General features: G+C 42.1%; 1 protein-coding gene across 1 annotated transcript in view; it reads left to right on the forward strand.

Moving 5' to 3' along the window:
* The window catches only part of ipo9 (importin 9), a 73,187-nt gene extending 55,966 nt beyond the window's left edge, over window positions 1–17,221 (forward strand). The window contains exons 21-24 of the mRNA XM_060845646.1: window positions 10,056–10,175; window positions 15,074–15,187; window positions 15,779–15,855; window positions 16,490–17,221. Of these exons, the coding sequence (XP_060701629.1) occupies window positions 10,056–10,175; window positions 15,074–15,187; window positions 15,779–15,855; window positions 16,490–16,600 (422 nt within the window). The 3' untranslated portion in view covers window positions 16,601–17,221. The remainder of the gene's footprint in view (window positions 1–10,055; window positions 10,176–15,073; window positions 15,188–15,778; window positions 15,856–16,489) is intronic.
* The last annotated feature ends 351 nt before the right edge of the window (window positions 17,222–17,572 follow it).

Consider the following 17,572-nt stretch of genomic DNA (forward strand, 5'->3'; position numbering starts at 1 on the left):
AATTTTTTGCTTCTGTCTTTACTAAAGAAAAGGACCTTGTAGTGAATGAAACCATTGAGGAGCAGGTAAGCATGGTGGAACAGATAGAAATTGAGGAAGCTGATGCTCTGAAAATTTTGACAAACGTTAAGATTGACAAGTCGCCAGGGCCAGATCACATTTGTCCTCAGCTGCTTTGGGAAGCGAGAAATGTGAATGCTTCGCTGCTTGCGAAGATCTTTGCATCCTTGCTCTCCACCGGAGTCGTACCTGAGGACTGGAGGGAGGCAAATGTAATTCCTCTCTTCAGGAAAGGAAATGGGGAAATCCCCAGCAATCACAGACCTGTCGGTCTTGCGTCTGTAGCCTGCAAGGTGTTCGAAAGGATTCTGAGGGATAGGATTTATGACCATCTGGAAGAGCATGGCTTGATTAAAGGCAGTCAGCACAGCTTGTGAGGGGCAGGTCATGCTTCTCAAATCTTATTGAGTTCTTTGAGGATGTTACTAGACAAGTTGATGAGGGTTGAGCAGTGGATGTGGTGTTTATGGACTTCAGCAAGGCATTTGATAAGGCTCCCCATGGTAGGCTCATTCAGAAGATCAGGAGGAATGGGATACAGGGAAATTTAGCTGTCTGGATACAGAATTGGCTGTCGACAAGACAGCGAGTGGTAGTGGAAGGAAAGTATTCTGCCTGAAAGTCAGTGGTGAGTGGTGTTCCACAGGGCTCTGTTCTTGGGCCTCTACTCTTTGTAATTTTTAATCAATGACTTGGATGAGGAGATTGAAGGATGGGTTAGCAAGTTTGCAGATGACACAAAGGTTGGAGGTGTCGTTGACAGTATAGAGGACTGTTGTAGGCTGCAGGGTGACATTGACAGGATGCAGAGATGGGCTGAGAGGTGGCATCAATCTGGATAAATGCGAAGTGATGCATTTTGGAAGGCTGCACTTGTAAGTTGAGTACAAGATTAAAGACAGGATTCTTGGCAGTGTGGAGGAACAGAGGGATGTTGGTGTGCAGGTACATAGATCCCTTAAAATGGCCACCCAAGTGGACAGGGTTGTTAAAAAAAGCATATGGTGTTTTGGCTTTCATTAACAGGGGGATTGAGTTTCAGAGTCGTGAGATCTTGTTGCAGCTCTATAAAACTTTGGTTAGACTGCACTTGGACTACTGCTTCCAGTTCAGGTCGCCCTATTATAGGGAAGATGTGGATGCTTTGGAGAGAGTTCAGAGGAGGTTTACCAGGATGCTGCCTGGACTGGAGGGCTTATCTTATGAAGAGAGGTTGACTGAGCTCAGACTTTTTTCATTGGAGAAAAGAAGGAAGAGAGGGGACCTATTTGAGGTATACAAGATAATGAGAGGCATAGACAGAGTCAATAGCCAGAGACTGTTTCCAGGGCAGAAATGACTAACACGAGGGGTCATAGTTTTAAGCTGTTTGGAGGAAACTATAGAGGGGATGTCAGAGACGGGTTCATTACAAAGTTGTGAGAGCATGGAATGCATTGCCAGCAGCAGTTGTGGAAGCGAGGTCATTGGGGATATTTAAGAGACTGCTGGACATGCATATGGTCATAGACATTTGAGGGTTCGTACATTAGGTTTACCTTACATGAGGATCAATGGTCGGCACAACATCGTGGGCTGTTCTGTACTGTACTACATTCTATGTCTGTATTTTAACTCCTGTAAAAATAGTGTATTTTGCATAATTAGTTGTTTGACCAATCAAATTACATCTGGAATGCAATGTCTTACTTTAAAATAATAAATAGTTAGGCTGCTGTCATAGTATGTTTTGAGGGGGTTTGGTCTGGTCCGTAACAGTAGAAACTGCGAATAAACTTGCAAAGTCTTTGTATATGTATGCAGGAAGGAGCATATGAAGAGAATGCAGAATATTTTTAACTGGTACAAAAAGAGAACATTTGACCTTCAAGTTGATACTTATTCACTAAATTGAACCATAAAGAGGGGAATCATACTTGTGGCTCATCTGTAAAGTTTACATTGGCTCCATTCCACTCTATCCTATTCAATGGAGCGAGAATATCAAGCTCGAGGAGATGTTGAGTTTAAGGCTTTGACCTGTGAGCATAGCTGCGTAAGAGTTGGGTGAGCTAAGTAGCTTGTGAAACAGGTTGGCAAAAAGAGGGTGAACCAAATGATACGTTAAACCAAGGGGCAACAGGAACTAGGTATGTAAATTATCAGTGTCCCTACCTCGAGACCAGAAATTCCAGGTTCAAGTCCCATCTACCCTGCAAGTGTCATAACATGTCCAAACAGGTTGCATAAAATAATTATAAATAATTAGCAGTTACATTGATCTAAGGGGATAAAATTGCAGTGAAGTAAAACTACTAACACTGAAGGGGTCCCAACTTGTATGTAATAAAAATCTATGTGCAATCAAATAATTAAGGGTGTTAGACTAAAACATTTTTTATATTGAAATATATGCACAAATGTACTTTTAAGCAGAATGATGGGTCACCTGAGAGCAGTTTCCTGCAGTTCCTGAGCAATTAGAAACTAAGGCACTTATGAATAACTGTAGATCCAATTGTTCAAAAAGAAATGGCGTTATGGGTCTACCCACGCCAAGTGGACTGTCGCAGTTCCAAAAGGCAGCTCGCTACCGCCTTCTCAGGGGCAAATAGAGACAGGCAATAAGTTCTGGCCCAGCCAGCAACACCCACATTCAATGAATGAATTTATAAAAGGATCAACTGCAGTTAGTGCAATGGCATGTGGGAGGGTGGGAATCTTACTCCAATTAATGGATGCTCATCTGACAGTAAGAGGCAGTCCTCGGAGAGTGATACAATCAAACTGGTTCACTTTGTAACTGAGTGAATGCATTGTAAAAAAAACGGGTGAAGGACTGAAAATCAGTACTTGGGAGGTGAATATTCATCTTTTTACCGGCTGATTGACCTATTTTGGTAACCATGGAATTTATGCACCAGTTCAGTTTCTGGGCAATGGTAAGGGCAGCGATTTTGGTAGCGGGGGATTCAGCAATGGTAATGCCATTCAGTGGAGAGATGGTCATTGTGTGGCACTTGTAACATGAATGATACTTAGCACTTACCAGCCCAAGCCTGACTCTGTTCAGTAATAGGATAGAGATTATAGAAAGAATGGAGGAGTCTGTTGGAGGGGTGGGGGCAGGTAAATGTCATCCATGGTGAAATGGGGAAGTTAAAGGTATTTTAGAAACAAAAACTAAGGCACACCATATTGCAATGACAAGTAACCTGCTGGAAAATGGGAACTGTTTTAGTAACCCTTGGTTGTTCCTTAAAAGGTGAAATGAAAACTAATGCAAAATACAAAAACAGCAGAAGTTTTTTTATGTATAAAATGGAAGTGAGTAGCTAAAGTGAACATTTTGTTGATTGGAGGATGAGACTGGAGAGTTATGTGGGAAGCACAAATGGCAGAATCGCTAAATCAAGACTTTGCTTCAGTTTTGAAGCAGAGTACACTAGTACCATCCCAACAGATAACATGGAGGTTAGAATATAGGACATATTACAGTACAGCACATCTTCGGCCCACAATGTTGTGCCTGTCTGGAATTTTCACATTCTCCCCGTATCTGCGTGGGTTTCCCCCAGGTGCTCTGGTTTCGTCCCACAGTCCAAAGATGTGCAGGTTAGGTGTGGACAATTTGGCATGGCCAATTCAGAATTCAGGAATGCATTAGTTATGGGTAACTGTCGAGTGAAAGGGTAGGGGAATGGGTCTAGAGGGTCTGCTTCCGTACTGCAGGGATTCAATGAATATAACTTGCACACCCCTCAATTTACTGTCATCCATGTGCTTGTCCAGCAATATCTTAAATTTCCCTAATGTCTCTGACTCTACTGCCATTGTTGGCAGTGCATTCCACACACTCACCACTCTCGGCGTAAAGAATCTTCCCCCAATCACTTTAAAATTATGACCCCTCGAGACAGACATTTCTGCGCTGGGGAAAATTTAGCTATCTATCTGTGCCTCTCAATACCTTGTACACCTCTATCAAGTAACCTGTCTTCATAAGACAAGCCCTCCAATCCAAGCAGTAAATCTCCTCTACATCCTTCCTATAATGAGGCAACCAGAACTGGACACAATATTCCAAGTGTGGTCTAACCACGGTTTTGTAAAGCTACAGTGAAACCTCACTGCTCTTAAACTCAATCCCCCCTGAAAATGAAAGACAAAACACAGCCTTAACAATCCTATCAACTTGTGCGGTGACTTTGAGGGATCTATGTACATGTACCCCAAGATCTCTCTGTTGCTCCATGCTGCCAAGAATCCTATCTTTAACCCTGTATTCAGCATTCAAATTTGATCTCCCAGAATGAATTACTTCACATTTATCCAGATTGAACTCCATCTGCCACTTCTCAGCCCAGCTCTGCATCCTGCCAATGTTGTAGCCTGCAACAACCCTCGACACTGTCCGCAACACCACCAACCTTTGTGTCATCGGCAAACTTATTAACCCACCTTTCTACTTCTTCCAAGTCATTTATAAAGACTACAGAGAGCAGAGGTCCAAGAACAGATCCTTGTAAGACACCACTGTTCACCGACCTCCAGGCAGAATACTTTACCATCCATTACCATCCACTGTTATCTTTTGACCAGCCAAATTTCACTGTATCCCATACCTCCTAACTTCCTGAATGAGCCTACTGAGGAGAACCTTATTAAATACTTGCTGAAATCCATATACACCGCATCCACTACTTGACCTTCGTCAAATTGTCTCATCACATCTTTAAAGAACTCGATAAGGCTTGTGAGGCATGACCTGTCCCTCGCAAAGCCATGCTAACTATCTTTAATCAAACTATATTTTTCCAAATAGTCATAAATTCTATCTCAGAATCCTTTCCAGTATCTTGCTTACCACAGATGTAAGACTGACTTGTCTTTAATTCCCAAGGGTTTGCATATTACCTTTCTTGAACAGACGTACAATGTTTGCCTCCCTCTAATCATCCAGTTCTATTCCCGTGGAGAGTGAGGATATAAAGATCATCGTCAGACATGCAGCAGTCTCATTCCTCGCTTCCTGTAGTAACCTTGGATATATCAGGTCCAGCCCTGGGGACTTAGCTATCTTGATGCTTCCAGAATTTCCAGCACAGCCACTTCCTTAATATCAGTCTGTTCAAGCCTATTAACCTGATCCACTGTGTTCTTTCAACAAGGTCCCTTTTGTGAATACTGAAGCAAAAAACTCATTTAGGGCCTCCCCTACCTCTTCAGACTCCAGCCACAAGTTCACTCCATTATCCTTGCTAGAGTTCTTCAATGATGTAAAGGGCAAGATGGGGATCCTGTAGATGTAGTACTTCTGGATTTCCAGATGGCATTTCATAAGTTGCCACCCAAAAGGTAAGATCGTACTGGGTTTGGGGTAATTTATTCACTTGGATAGAGAATTGGTAACTAATAGAAAGCAGTGTGTCAGGATAAATGACTTTTTTTCTGGTTGGCAAAATGTAACTAGTGGGGTACCACTCGATTTGGCCTTCAGACCTCAACTATTACAAACTATATTAATGACTTGGATGCAGGGCTAGAAAGTAGCCACATTTACAGAAGCTACTGAGGTCGGTGGAAAGTAAGTTGCAATGAAGAAATAAGAAATTTACAAATGGATATGAAAAGGTGAGGTGAATGGGCAAAATTTGGAGAATGATGTTTAAAGTGGCTAATTGAGGTTTTCCATTTTGGTTGGAGGTAATATACACAATGTATAATCTAAATGGAGATAAATTTCAGTGTTTGGATGTAGAATCCAGGTGTTGTCATGCATAAATCACAGAAAACTAGTACAGAACAACCTCGGAACAATGTCTGACGAGATGGGCAGGGAGTATTTTGTCCAGATAACTGATCAGGGTTCTCGTGGTGACCCTGTTCCTGCTTCCGCCGATAGCCCGGGCCATGCTTTTATTTAAATTTAATACAATTTTAAGGGGACCTTGAGATCTTGTTCAGATAATCCAAAATTCGGATAATTAATGTTGTTCTGTATACAGGTATAGCAGGTGGTAAGGAAGGCAAATGGAATTCTGCCATTTATTGCTAAAGAAATAGAGTCTACAAGTTAGGATGTGTTACTGCAACTTTCCAAAGCATCAGAGAGACTGCACCTAAAGTATTGAATAAAATTTTGGTCCCCTTATCTGAAGAGGGATGTGGTTGAATTGGTACTTCAGAAGAGGTTCACTACATTGATTTCAGCAATGAGAGGTCTCTCTGGGAGAGAGTGAGCAGTTTAGACCTATACTTTCTCGAAGAAAGTGAGGACTACAGATGCTGGAGATGAGTTGAAAAGTGTGGTGCTGGAAAAGCATGGCATCCGAGGAACAGGCGAATTGATGTTTCGGCATAAGTCATTCATCCGGAATGTTGGGGGACGTGGTTAGGGGCTGAGACATATATAGGAGGGGGTGTGGGGCTAGGGGAAATTGTAGTTTGGAAGGCAATAGGTAGATGTAGTTGGGGGTGATGGTGATAGGTTGGACTGGGTAGGTAGGCAGGAAGACTGACAAGTGGGACAGTTCAAGAGGGTGGTGCCAAGTTGGAGGGTTGGATCTGGGATGAGATGGAGGGGAGATGAGGAAACTGGTGAAATCAACGTTGATATGTGGTTGGAGGTTCCAAGGCAGAGGATGAGGTGTTCTCCCTCCAGCATTGGATGGCTAGGATTTGCGGTGGAGAAGACCCAGGACTTGCATGTCCTTGGTGGAGTGGGAGGTAGAGTTAAAGTGGTCAGCCATAGGGCGGTGGGGTTGTTTGGTGCGTGTGTCCTGGAGATGATCTCTGAAACATTCGATGAGTTGGTGTCCTATCTCCCAATGTAAAGGACGTTACATCGAGAGCAATGGACACAGTAGATGAGGTGTTTGGATGTGTAGGAAATTCTGCTGGATGTGGAAGAATCCTTTGGAGCCTTGGTTGGAGGTGAGGGGGAGGTGTGGATGCAAGTTTTACACCTCTTGCAGTGGCAAAGAAAAATGTTGGGAGTGGAGGGTGGGTTGGTGGGGGGCAGGGACCTAACGGATTTACAGAGGGAATGTTCTCTGGAATGTTGATGGGGTGGGGATGGAAATATATCTGTGGTGGTGGGATCTGACTGTAGGTCGTTGAAATGGCGGAGGATGATATGTTATTAACGAGAGATTGGTGGGGTAGAAGGTGAGGATCAGAGGGGTTCTATCCTTGTTGCGTTGGAGGGTTGGGGTTCAAGGGTGGACATGCGGGAAGTGGAAGAGATGCACTGAAGATCCGCCAGGTCATGTGATGCCAGGGCTGCCTCCAACACTAAATCCTAGCCTCCTGACGCTGGAGGAAGAATACCACATCTTCCATCTTGGGACCCTCCAGCCACATGACATCAACATTGATTTCACCAGTTTCCTCATCACCCCTCCCTCTGCCTCATCCCAGATCCAACCCTCCAACTTGACACCACCATCTTGAACTGTCCCACCAGTCCATTTTCCTTACCACCTATCACTCTCACCACCCAATTGCATGTGCCTATCGCTTTCCAAGCTGCCCTCTAAGCCACTTCTCTTTCTCTCCCCCTACCACCCCCACCTCCATTCCTAATGCAGGACTTGTGTCTGAAATATCAATACTCCTGCTCTTTGGTGCTGTGCTTTTCCAGCCCCACGCTTTTTGACTATACTTTCTGGAGTTTAGAAGAATGAGAGGACGTACGAGGCAAATAGTGTCTTTCCACATACTATATACAGAGGAAACTCGATTATCCGAATACCAATTATCCGAAGGAGATCTTGAAGTTCCACTAGAAATATTACGTCAAAGATGTGTTTCCAGCAGTGACCGTGTCTTGTGTTTACAGAAATTGAACAGGCATCATCTCCAAATGGGTTGGGGGGTGGGGGAGGGTAGGGTTGGACCAGGTTTGGCGGGGGGGGGGGGGGGGGGGGTGCTCACATGCTTTATGTTGTGAGGCGGTGTTGGATGGGGCTGGTGCAGCAAGAGGGGGGGGGCGGTGTTGAGGGCGGGGTCCCGTGCGCAGTGTGCTGCTGCGGTCCCCTGAATAGGGAACAGACTTTTAAAAACTCCGAGACCCAGAGGAAAGGCATTTAATCAATTGTCCAAACAAAATAGTGCCCACCCATCACATTCGGATAATCGAGTTTCCACTGTAATTGAACTGTCTAAGGCGCTAAAGCCGATTGACAAAGTAAACATAGAAGGGATCTGCCTTCATATGGGGCAATCTATTGCGATAGTTTTAGGATAAGGGCTTAGTTAGAGACAAAATACTTTTGATGCTGGAATCCAAGGTAGACAGGCAGAAGGCTGGAAGAACATAGACAGCATCCAAGAGGTGAAGTCAACATTGAGTGTAACCCTTCTTCAGGATTGTGGTTGGGGGGAAGGTTTCAGGCGGAGAGACGGGCGGGTTGATGAGGTAGGGATAGGTCAATACAGGTAACGCGTATGTCCTGGCTGGTCGTGGGAGGGATGAATCTGTTTGGTAGCTGGAAGGAAGGGTCAGTTCGAGGAAGGGGGAGAGGGCTAGAAGGGGAGTTGGGGGATGGGAAGGGAGATTATTTGAAGTTAGAGAATTCAGTGTTGAGTCCTCCAGACTAGGCTGCCCAGGTGGAAGACGAGGTGTTCCTCCAATTTGCAGCCTGAATCTATGGCAATGGAGGAGGCAGAGGATGGTCATGTCAGAAAGGGAGTGGGAAGAGGAATTAAAATGGGTGGTGACTGGGAGGTCAAATCAAGACCGTTTCCTGATGAAGGGCTTATGCCCGAAACGTCTAATTTCCTATTCCTTGGATGCTGCCTAACCTGCTGTGCTTTAACCAGCAACACATTTTCAACTCCCTTTCCAGTCCCCTCCTTTCCTTTCATTCCTCTGACTGACCCTTCCTTCCAGCTCCCAATCGAATTTGTTCCTCCCATCGACCTGTCAGGTCATACACTCTACCTGTGTTCACCTATCCTTACCTCACCACCCCTTTTTTTTTGTAGCTCCCCTTACACCCACCCCTCGTCCTGCACAAGGGTTACATCTGAAATGTTGACTTCTCCATCTCCTGATGCTCCCTGGCTTGCTGTTTCCTTCCAGCTTCCTGCCTGTCCACCTCAAGGGCTGGCAGATTTAAAACCGATAAGGATAAATTAATCAAAAGGTTGTAAATCTGTGTAATTGACTACCCCACGGTGCAGTGGATGCTGGGACATTGAGTAAATTTGAGTTGGAGATATTCCAATCTTTTAAATTAGTATGGAAAGTGGGCAGGAAGGTGGAATTGAAGCCAAGCTGAGATCAGCCATGATTGTATTAAACGGCGAAGCAAGCTGGAGGGTTATATTGTCTGCTCTTGCTCTTCATTCTTACATATATTTATCTGTTATATTTATAAATTGGTCATTATTACTCTGTAATCAGCAGAAACATAAAGAAACAAAATAACAGTCAAAAGAGATTTGAATAAACTCATGAAAAAGAAAATGTCAGCCTCTGTGGGAAGAGAAGGCAGTGGGAGATAGTTGATGCAATGGGGTGAATATGCTTCTGTGATCTGTTGATGGTGGATTGACAGGTGAAAGTGAACATTTAATGTGTGACAAATGATGGGATTGTTTTGGGTTGTACTCTTGTGGTTAATTTTCTTGTTTCTGGGCTTTGAGATTTTCTGTGAAGAAATAATGTGTAGACAGTTTTAAACTTGACTGTTTAAAGGTCAGAAGTCACAAGATTTTGGAGTGGTGCTCCTTCATCGGATGAAGTCTAATGTACTTCATCTGTCAAAGAAGCAGTGCCCTGAAAGCATGTGATTTTTAAATAAACCTGTTGGATTATAGCCTGGCGTCATGTGACTTCTGTCCACCACAGTCCAACACTGGCACCTCCATATCCTGTTTAAAGATTCAAGTAATTAAATAGGGAGCTTTAATATGTGAAAAATTACCCCTGCAATCCTAATTTGTGTTTATAGACCTTCTTAGCCTGAAATTATTAATCTAGGCTTCATAATATTTGCTTTGAGCAGATCCAGAACGTTGGACCAACATTCCCCTTCTTGTAAAACTCTTCAAGCTGGTGATTGGTGAGCTATCCAGTGTCATGGAGGCAAACATCTCGCGGCAATCTACAGCAGATTGGCATCAAGGTACCATGACATCAGTGTGAATGCTTGTTCGCGCGCTCCTTCCTTACCTCATAGACAGTTTACTTATCTGAGCTGATTCCAATTACTGCAGACATATTGTCCTTTATTGTTGTTCAATAACTGAATTGTTTTTATTTTTAGTTATCTGCTTATCTGCAGACTCTGTTTTACAAAGTACTGAGCTTAAAAACACTTCAAATTCTAACTCCATTAGCTTCTTTCAGTTGGAACTGGAGAGCGATTAAATTCTCCCCTGCTCAGTGTTTCGTGAGCTATCTGAATCAATTCAAGGTGGAGTTTGTGATTTTCTGTCATATTGCCATAAAGCCATTAGATGGTGGTGTTGTCCCTTCTACTTATACAATCTATTCAATAGCACCAGCCATTGTATCAGGAGAGTCTCTGCACAGGTGCCTGGAGTCACACCACAGATTTCAGAACAGTTGTTGCACCAAGACTTGTGCCATTTCTTAACAGAATCACGTGTGTTCTTCAAAGCTGATTGGTAGTGCAAAGGTTAAGCATTGCTTTATAAAATAACTTTTATTGAAGCTTTTTGTCTTGTATTGCTCAGGATTATTCGCAAGAGTACCAGAGTAAATAGAAAAAATAATTTATGCGGGATGAGAGGAGAGTGCTGATTATTTATTTAATGATGAGACTCTGATAGGTAGAGACATCGCCATGGTGAACACACGAGTTAATAATGACTGACTGACTGACATTTGCCTCCAAACCTTTATTTTGAATCCTGCTTGATCTGCCATCCACCCTTATCCACTTATCTAGTATCCCAACAGCTCCCTCACCTTATGAGCACATCAGTAATAGATGGATTTTAACCCTGAAAAGTGTGAGGTGACGCAGTTTGGAAGAAGGAACAAGACAAGGGAGTACTCGGTGAATGGCAAGTCAAAACGAATCTCAAGGGAATCTTTGGGTGTTTGTCTGTTGAACCCTGAAGGAGCAGGATAGGTGAATTGTAATTAAGGCATTCAGATTATTTGTCTTTATCAGTCTTGACAAAGACTTTACGAGCAAGGAGGTCATGTTGGAGTTGTACAAAACTTTGGGCAACAGCTAGAGTACTATGTGCAGTTCTGGTCAATGCACAGTGAGAGGGATGTGATTGTACTGGAGGTGATGCAGAGGAGATTCACCAGCATGTGACCTGGGATGGAGTGCGTTACCTATGAAATGTGGCTGAATAAGCTTGGATTGTTTTCTTTGGAGAAAGTGAGGACTGCGGGTGCTGGAGATCAGAGTTGAGTGTGGTGCTAGAAAACCACAGCTCGTCAGGCATCATCTGAGGAGCAGGAGAATCGACGTTTCAGACATAAGCCCTTCAGGAAGCCTGATGAAGGGCTTATGCCTGAAATTCAATTCTGCTTCTCAGATGCTAGCTGACCTGCTATGCTTTTCCAGAACCCCACACTCAACCTTGTTTTGTTTGGAGCAGAGAAGGCTGAGGGGTATCTGATTGAGATGTATAAGATTGAGGAGCATAGACAGAGTAGATAGGGAGCAGCTATTCCCTACTTTCCCGCACTAGACCCATAGCCTTGAACGCAATGATGTTTTCAGTTGGCTCTCCTAATATCCATCCACCCCATTGATCTTTGACTCTGATTGGAACTTCTGAGCCAAAGGTTTAAGAACGATTGTCCTTGTGTTACCATATTCTTTGCCCTATCTACTGTGTACAGACCTCTTGTGATTTTGAACATCTTGAATAAATTCCCCCTCTGCCTTCCCTTCTCCAAAGAAAACAGTCCCAACTTTTCTAATTCATAATGGAACATGAAGTGTAATATCACTTGGGTGTAACTGGTAGTTTTGATACAATTGGGCAGTGCTAAAGTTCAATATGTGCCTCTGTCCTGAGCAGTACATTTTGGAGGGAATAGGTCAGATACCTTATTTTGGCTAACTCTTGTCCGCATTAAAAGCTTGTGAAGATAATCTGTCAACAGGGCACAGCACAAGTGAAATGGAAACAAATAGGAATTGAATTTCAAGGCTAAGAGGGCATTTGAGCCACATTCCAATGGAATGCAAAGTCTTGGAGATGATGTCTTTTAGTGAGATTTTAAACTAAAACAGCTGCAATCTGTTCAGACAGATGTTAACAGCCCTGTGGTACCTCTTGCAAAACACTTGAGCTGCTCCTCTTTCTCTCTAAAAGAAACTGATTTGCCTGCTCATCCACCTTACTCTTACTGAGTGTCTTGTGATGTGAAAAATGGTTGCCACATTTACATAACTATAAGCCTACTTGAAAATAATTGCATGTGAAGTATATGGAGATGTGGCAGACTCTTGCAATAACGTTCTGTATAAATATAGATACCTCACTTGCTAGCATGAGGCTAGGTTGAGAAAGGATAGCAGGTAGGATCTAGGTAGGAGAAACAGCAATCCACACCAACCTTCAGATAGGGAAGGGTCCTGTACATGTGCTGCATAGTTTTATTGTTTTAAATGTAAAATAACGCAGACTCAGCCAAATCACCATCCACCTTCAGGAGAAGGAGCTGCTCTCAGATGGGTACAGTGCTGATGTTAGTAGGCTAGTAATCCAGCCACCCTGATGAATAATCCAAACACTTTTGGGGGCATTTAAATTTAGGTAATTTAATAAATCTATAATAGAGGTTCCGTGATGATGATCATGAAATTGTCATGTTGTAAAACCCATCTGGTTCATTAATATGCTTTTGAGAAGAAAATTTGTTGCCTTCATCCAGTTTGGCCTACATGTGACTCCACACCCACAGAATGTAATTGATCATTAACTGAAATAGCACCGCAGTACACTGGTATTATTTCAGTAGCACTACCCTGTAGAGGACAGTGAATGCTGGCTTTGCCATTAATGCCCATACCCCCAAAATGCATAAAAAGTATAAAATGTTTGGCTTGTGGGGAAGTGACCATCAGCTTCACTTCTTATTGCAGGTCAAAGTTTATATCTTGGATGCACTGGCAGATGTTCTCTTTGGAGACATGCTTCTGTGCATTTTTAAAAATAAATTGTTCACCAGGTCCCCAAGTAAACCAAATAATTCACTGTACCAAGAGTAGGGGTCACAGCTGATTCTTACAAAGTACTGCAATTTATCAGTGAAATGGGTCCAGATATCCTGCCTCCCAATAACCATCTGCAACAGTTATCTGCAAATTCAGTTGTGTTCAAGTTCATATTACAGCTGTTGCAATGTATTTGAAAAGTAAAGGTATCACTTTTTTTGAAGTTTGTTTGAGAAAGAAATCCAGTTCTCCCAGGTCCTTACGCCAACCCCCACAAACCAGGCCTTGTTATCGCATGAAAGCTGAAAGAATTGTAGATCAGAAACAAAACAGAAGTTGCTGGAAAAGTTCAGCAGGTCTGGCAACATCTGTGGAGAGAAATTGGAGTTAACATTTCAGGCTGAGTGACCTTTTCTAAGAACTCCAGGTGGTGTTATCACATGATCTACTGAAACACGCCATCTATCATTAGCCACTAATTGTCCACTAATTGGCATTCATTCTTCCAGGCTGATTTGTCATCCAATCCTTTTTCTGTCCAACAGTTGTTCTCTCTTTGGGCTCTATCTCCACCAGTCGTTTGATCTTTACTGCCTCCCAACACCCTATCTTCTGCATAAAAAGTAACTTTTTCCTAGCCACCATCAGTTCTGAGGAAGGGTCACTGAATCCAAAACATTAATTATGATTTTTGTTCACAGGTGCTGCCAGGCCTGCTGAATCTTCCCAGCAGTTTCTGTTTTTGTTTAATATTTACTATTTTGGTGTTCACTGTTTTACAGTAAATATATATAATGTTTTTCTGCACTGTTGCCATTAATATTGGTGTGAAGTTGGTGAAGCACGAGGTTTTGTTGAAGATTGAATGGAATCTGTAGTAAAAGTTTGATCCCAGTCTCTCTCAGACTAACCATTGTAATCTTGTTTTATTTGTTGCTTGTCTGGTCATTTTGGAGTTCTGTAAATAGTACATAGATGCTTTCAGATGTGATGTCAAGATGATTTCTCCTGAATAACTAACCCCGGAGTGTTAATTAGAAATTTAGATTATCAGAACTGTGGGCACATTTTGCTCAGTAATAGAGCTGCTGGGCTCCAGTGAGCAAGACATCAATTTTACAACTTGAAGCACAGCAATGCTTTTCCAGAAATATTGTGTGTCTTTGGTCATATAGTGCTTATGTATCCTGATATCACAGAACCAACAACTATCCTCATACTCGAGAGGGATGAGGAAGACTTAATGCATCACTTTTTGCTTTGTTCAATAGAAACTATGTTGAAATAAGTGCAATAACACAAAACTTTATTCAGCAAGATCCACTGTGTCTGTGTACGTATCAAGCAAGCCAATGATCCTAATGAATCCAAGCAGTACAAAGATATCTTGGAGTTACTGAGGAAATGATAAAGAACTGAGAGTAGGGTCAGCTCCAGTGTTTTACCTCAACCCAGCCTTCTGACTTAAAGTTCAAGCTGCGATTGAGCAATGTTAATACAGACACATGATCCATGGATTCTAATCCATCAACCTTTGAGAGATGAATCCAGACAGTGCTGAGAGACACGACAGGCTGCTGCAGAATAGCAATTTCTGAAGTTAAGACTGTGGAAGGAGCTGTACTCAGCATCGAACTGTGTCACAGCTAATAAGAATGTCCTTTTTCTAATAATGGGTGTCAAAATAGAAAGTTTTACATTTATCAGCATTAATTACAAAAGTTGCATACAAAAATCTGGGAAATTTAAAAAAATAGTGAAGCATATTTTCCTGTTTTTCCATGGTTTTTGATATATTGTTTACAGTGGCACCTCTACTCTGAAATGCACAACTTTGTTAAGCTGATGTTTGTGTCTTATTTGTTCAGATGAAGTCAATGACATGTGGGAGGACCAGGATGATGATGATGAAGAGGATGATGAGGGTTTAGCAGGACAGCTGTTATCAGATCTACTCAGTCCAGGAGCAGGTGTTCGATACGGTAAGATGCTTTATAAATATATACCTAGAATTGATTTAGATAAAATTTGCGCAAGCATAGATTTCGGAAAGTATACAACGCAAGACTCTGTATCACTGACCTCTAGATCTGAAGCATATAGTTGAAGCACACAAGATTTTAAAACCCTGAAAAGAAATCAAGTTCAATTGTAAGCAGAGTTGAGAATTTAAAACTGGGATAATATGTACGTTCTTATTAATCATTCTTCATTCACAGGTTTCCATTAATGCAGCGTTTCAGTGACTTGCGCATACACAGTCAGGCCCTGCAAATTAATAAATGGCAAATGAGCAAGATGGGAGGTGATAGGTACATCAGCAACATTTTATTCTAATTTTCAGAAGCCTCTAATTGTAAAATGCAAATATCTCAGTTGACAGTGAAAGGATGGGATCTTCAAGTTGCCTATTGATCAGCTTAAAAAGATCAGTCACCCCCAGTAGGTTTCGATCTCTAAATTAGACTTTCTTGAATAGTTGAATAATGGCAACTGATTTCTAAAGTTTTTTGGTGTGCTATTTTGCACCGATTTGAAGCTAATGGGTAATAATGGTGTCTGTTTCTAAACAGATGATGATTATTACGACGAGGATGTTGAAGATGATCCAGACACTCTGAAAGATCCATTATATCAAGTTGATTTACAGGTATATAGGAGTTATCATTATCATTAAATGAAGGAGGTTGGTTCTGGGTAGGGTGCTTTTGGAGGGTCAATGGACTCGATGGGCTGAATGGCCTCTAATTGCAGTGTAGGGATTCTGTTAGAAAAATGAATTATGATTAAATTTCTGATCAGCATTAGAAAGATGCTAATATGGGATTTCTGATCAGCATTAGAAAGATGCTAATATGGGATTGAGAAGCAAAGCTATCAGTGTCATTGTGGGGAAACTGTGTCAGCACAACAAGACATGAGGCAGAAGAGGGTTTGCAAAGAGCCAGTGAAGGCTATGTTTAATGGCAATTATTATTCTGTCTGGGCAGAGGACTATGTCAGGAATTATACGTTAGGCCAAAACCTGAAGTTTCATTAAGAAAAAGACCTTACCACAGAACACGCACCACAGCTAAGATCCCAGAACAGTCATTCTATTAATGAGTCCTAGTGATTCACTACCCATCTGGGAAATATTTCCAACACAGAATCCCATTGTGCCTGTTAAGTAAATTTTCACAAAATAACTAAAAATGGCACATTGTGGAGAGCACATTGTAAAATGGAATGAATTACTCTCATTGGGCAATGTATTGTATACTGATCCTATGTTTTAATTGCAGGCATATCTAACAGATTACCTCCGTCAGTTTGCCCAGCAGCCCTGCTACACACCATTTTCTAATCACCTCAATGAGAAAGAGAAGAGAGTTTTACGCTCGATAGGTATTTAAAATCACCTGGAAGAGACCTGGATTCCTCCACATTTACTAAGTCATTAATTGACACTTGAGGTCAGTTATTGTTAATACTGTTCCCTCTGTGCCAGCTGCTCATTTTAGAGGGAAAGATTTCATTGTCACCCCTTTTCATCATGACTCCAACAGAATTGCTGCGGAGGCCTGACCTGAGGATTCACGGTTTCATTATAGAAAGTAAACATCTTGAAGCTTCTGCAGCTGGTGCTGTTAGGGCCTGGAGGAAGCCTGGAGTGAAGCATATTCCCTCATGAGGCAGTATTGACATTTTGGAATATGCAAAGGAGCAGCTTTGGTTAAACTCTATTTTTGCTACAGAACACAAACATTAAGTTACATGATGCACTTAAATGAATGAAGATGGAAGATTTGTGAAACATTTTGTTTTGCATTTGTTCTGGTAATTTGGTCTGAACAGTTCCTACTGAAAGTCGCTCCCTCACTAGAAGAATAAATATTAACAGAGCCAGATTCTGAGGAGGTGACAATCTGGTTAAGCTCTTTAGGATAAGCTTTGCTATGTCTGGGACATTTATCTCCAACTGGGACACTGTTTCCATTCAAGAAAGAGAAACAAAATAAACTACAGTGAAGCGATCGGATCTTGTGATCATGTTGATGCAGGAACACGCATAGTAGGGTTTGGGGCTCAGAATTCCTAGAAACTGTTTTGCAATGTTTCTTACACATGTTCTTTCTCCAATGTTAGGAGCAAAATTGGCATGCAACACTTTTCTAAGAGGACCAAGGAACTTGACACCTCAGTAAACCATCTGATGAACTAGATGGATTGAACTTCTCATTTAAAACAAGCTGTTTATCTTACTGGGAGCTGAACATACTGTTGAAATACATCATTCTATCCTTAATGTGTGGAGGCTGTTTTAGTAACTGGAGAGAGAGTGTGTGAAGATGGATAAGGGGAACAAAAGCTGAGGTGGGGAAAGT

Source organism: Hemiscyllium ocellatum, chromosome 26, assembly GCF_020745735.1.
Source record: "Hemiscyllium ocellatum isolate sHemOce1 chromosome 26, sHemOce1.pat.X.cur, whole genome shotgun sequence".
Lineage (NCBI taxonomy): Eukaryota > Metazoa > Chordata > Chondrichthyes > Orectolobiformes > Hemiscylliidae > Hemiscyllium > Hemiscyllium ocellatum.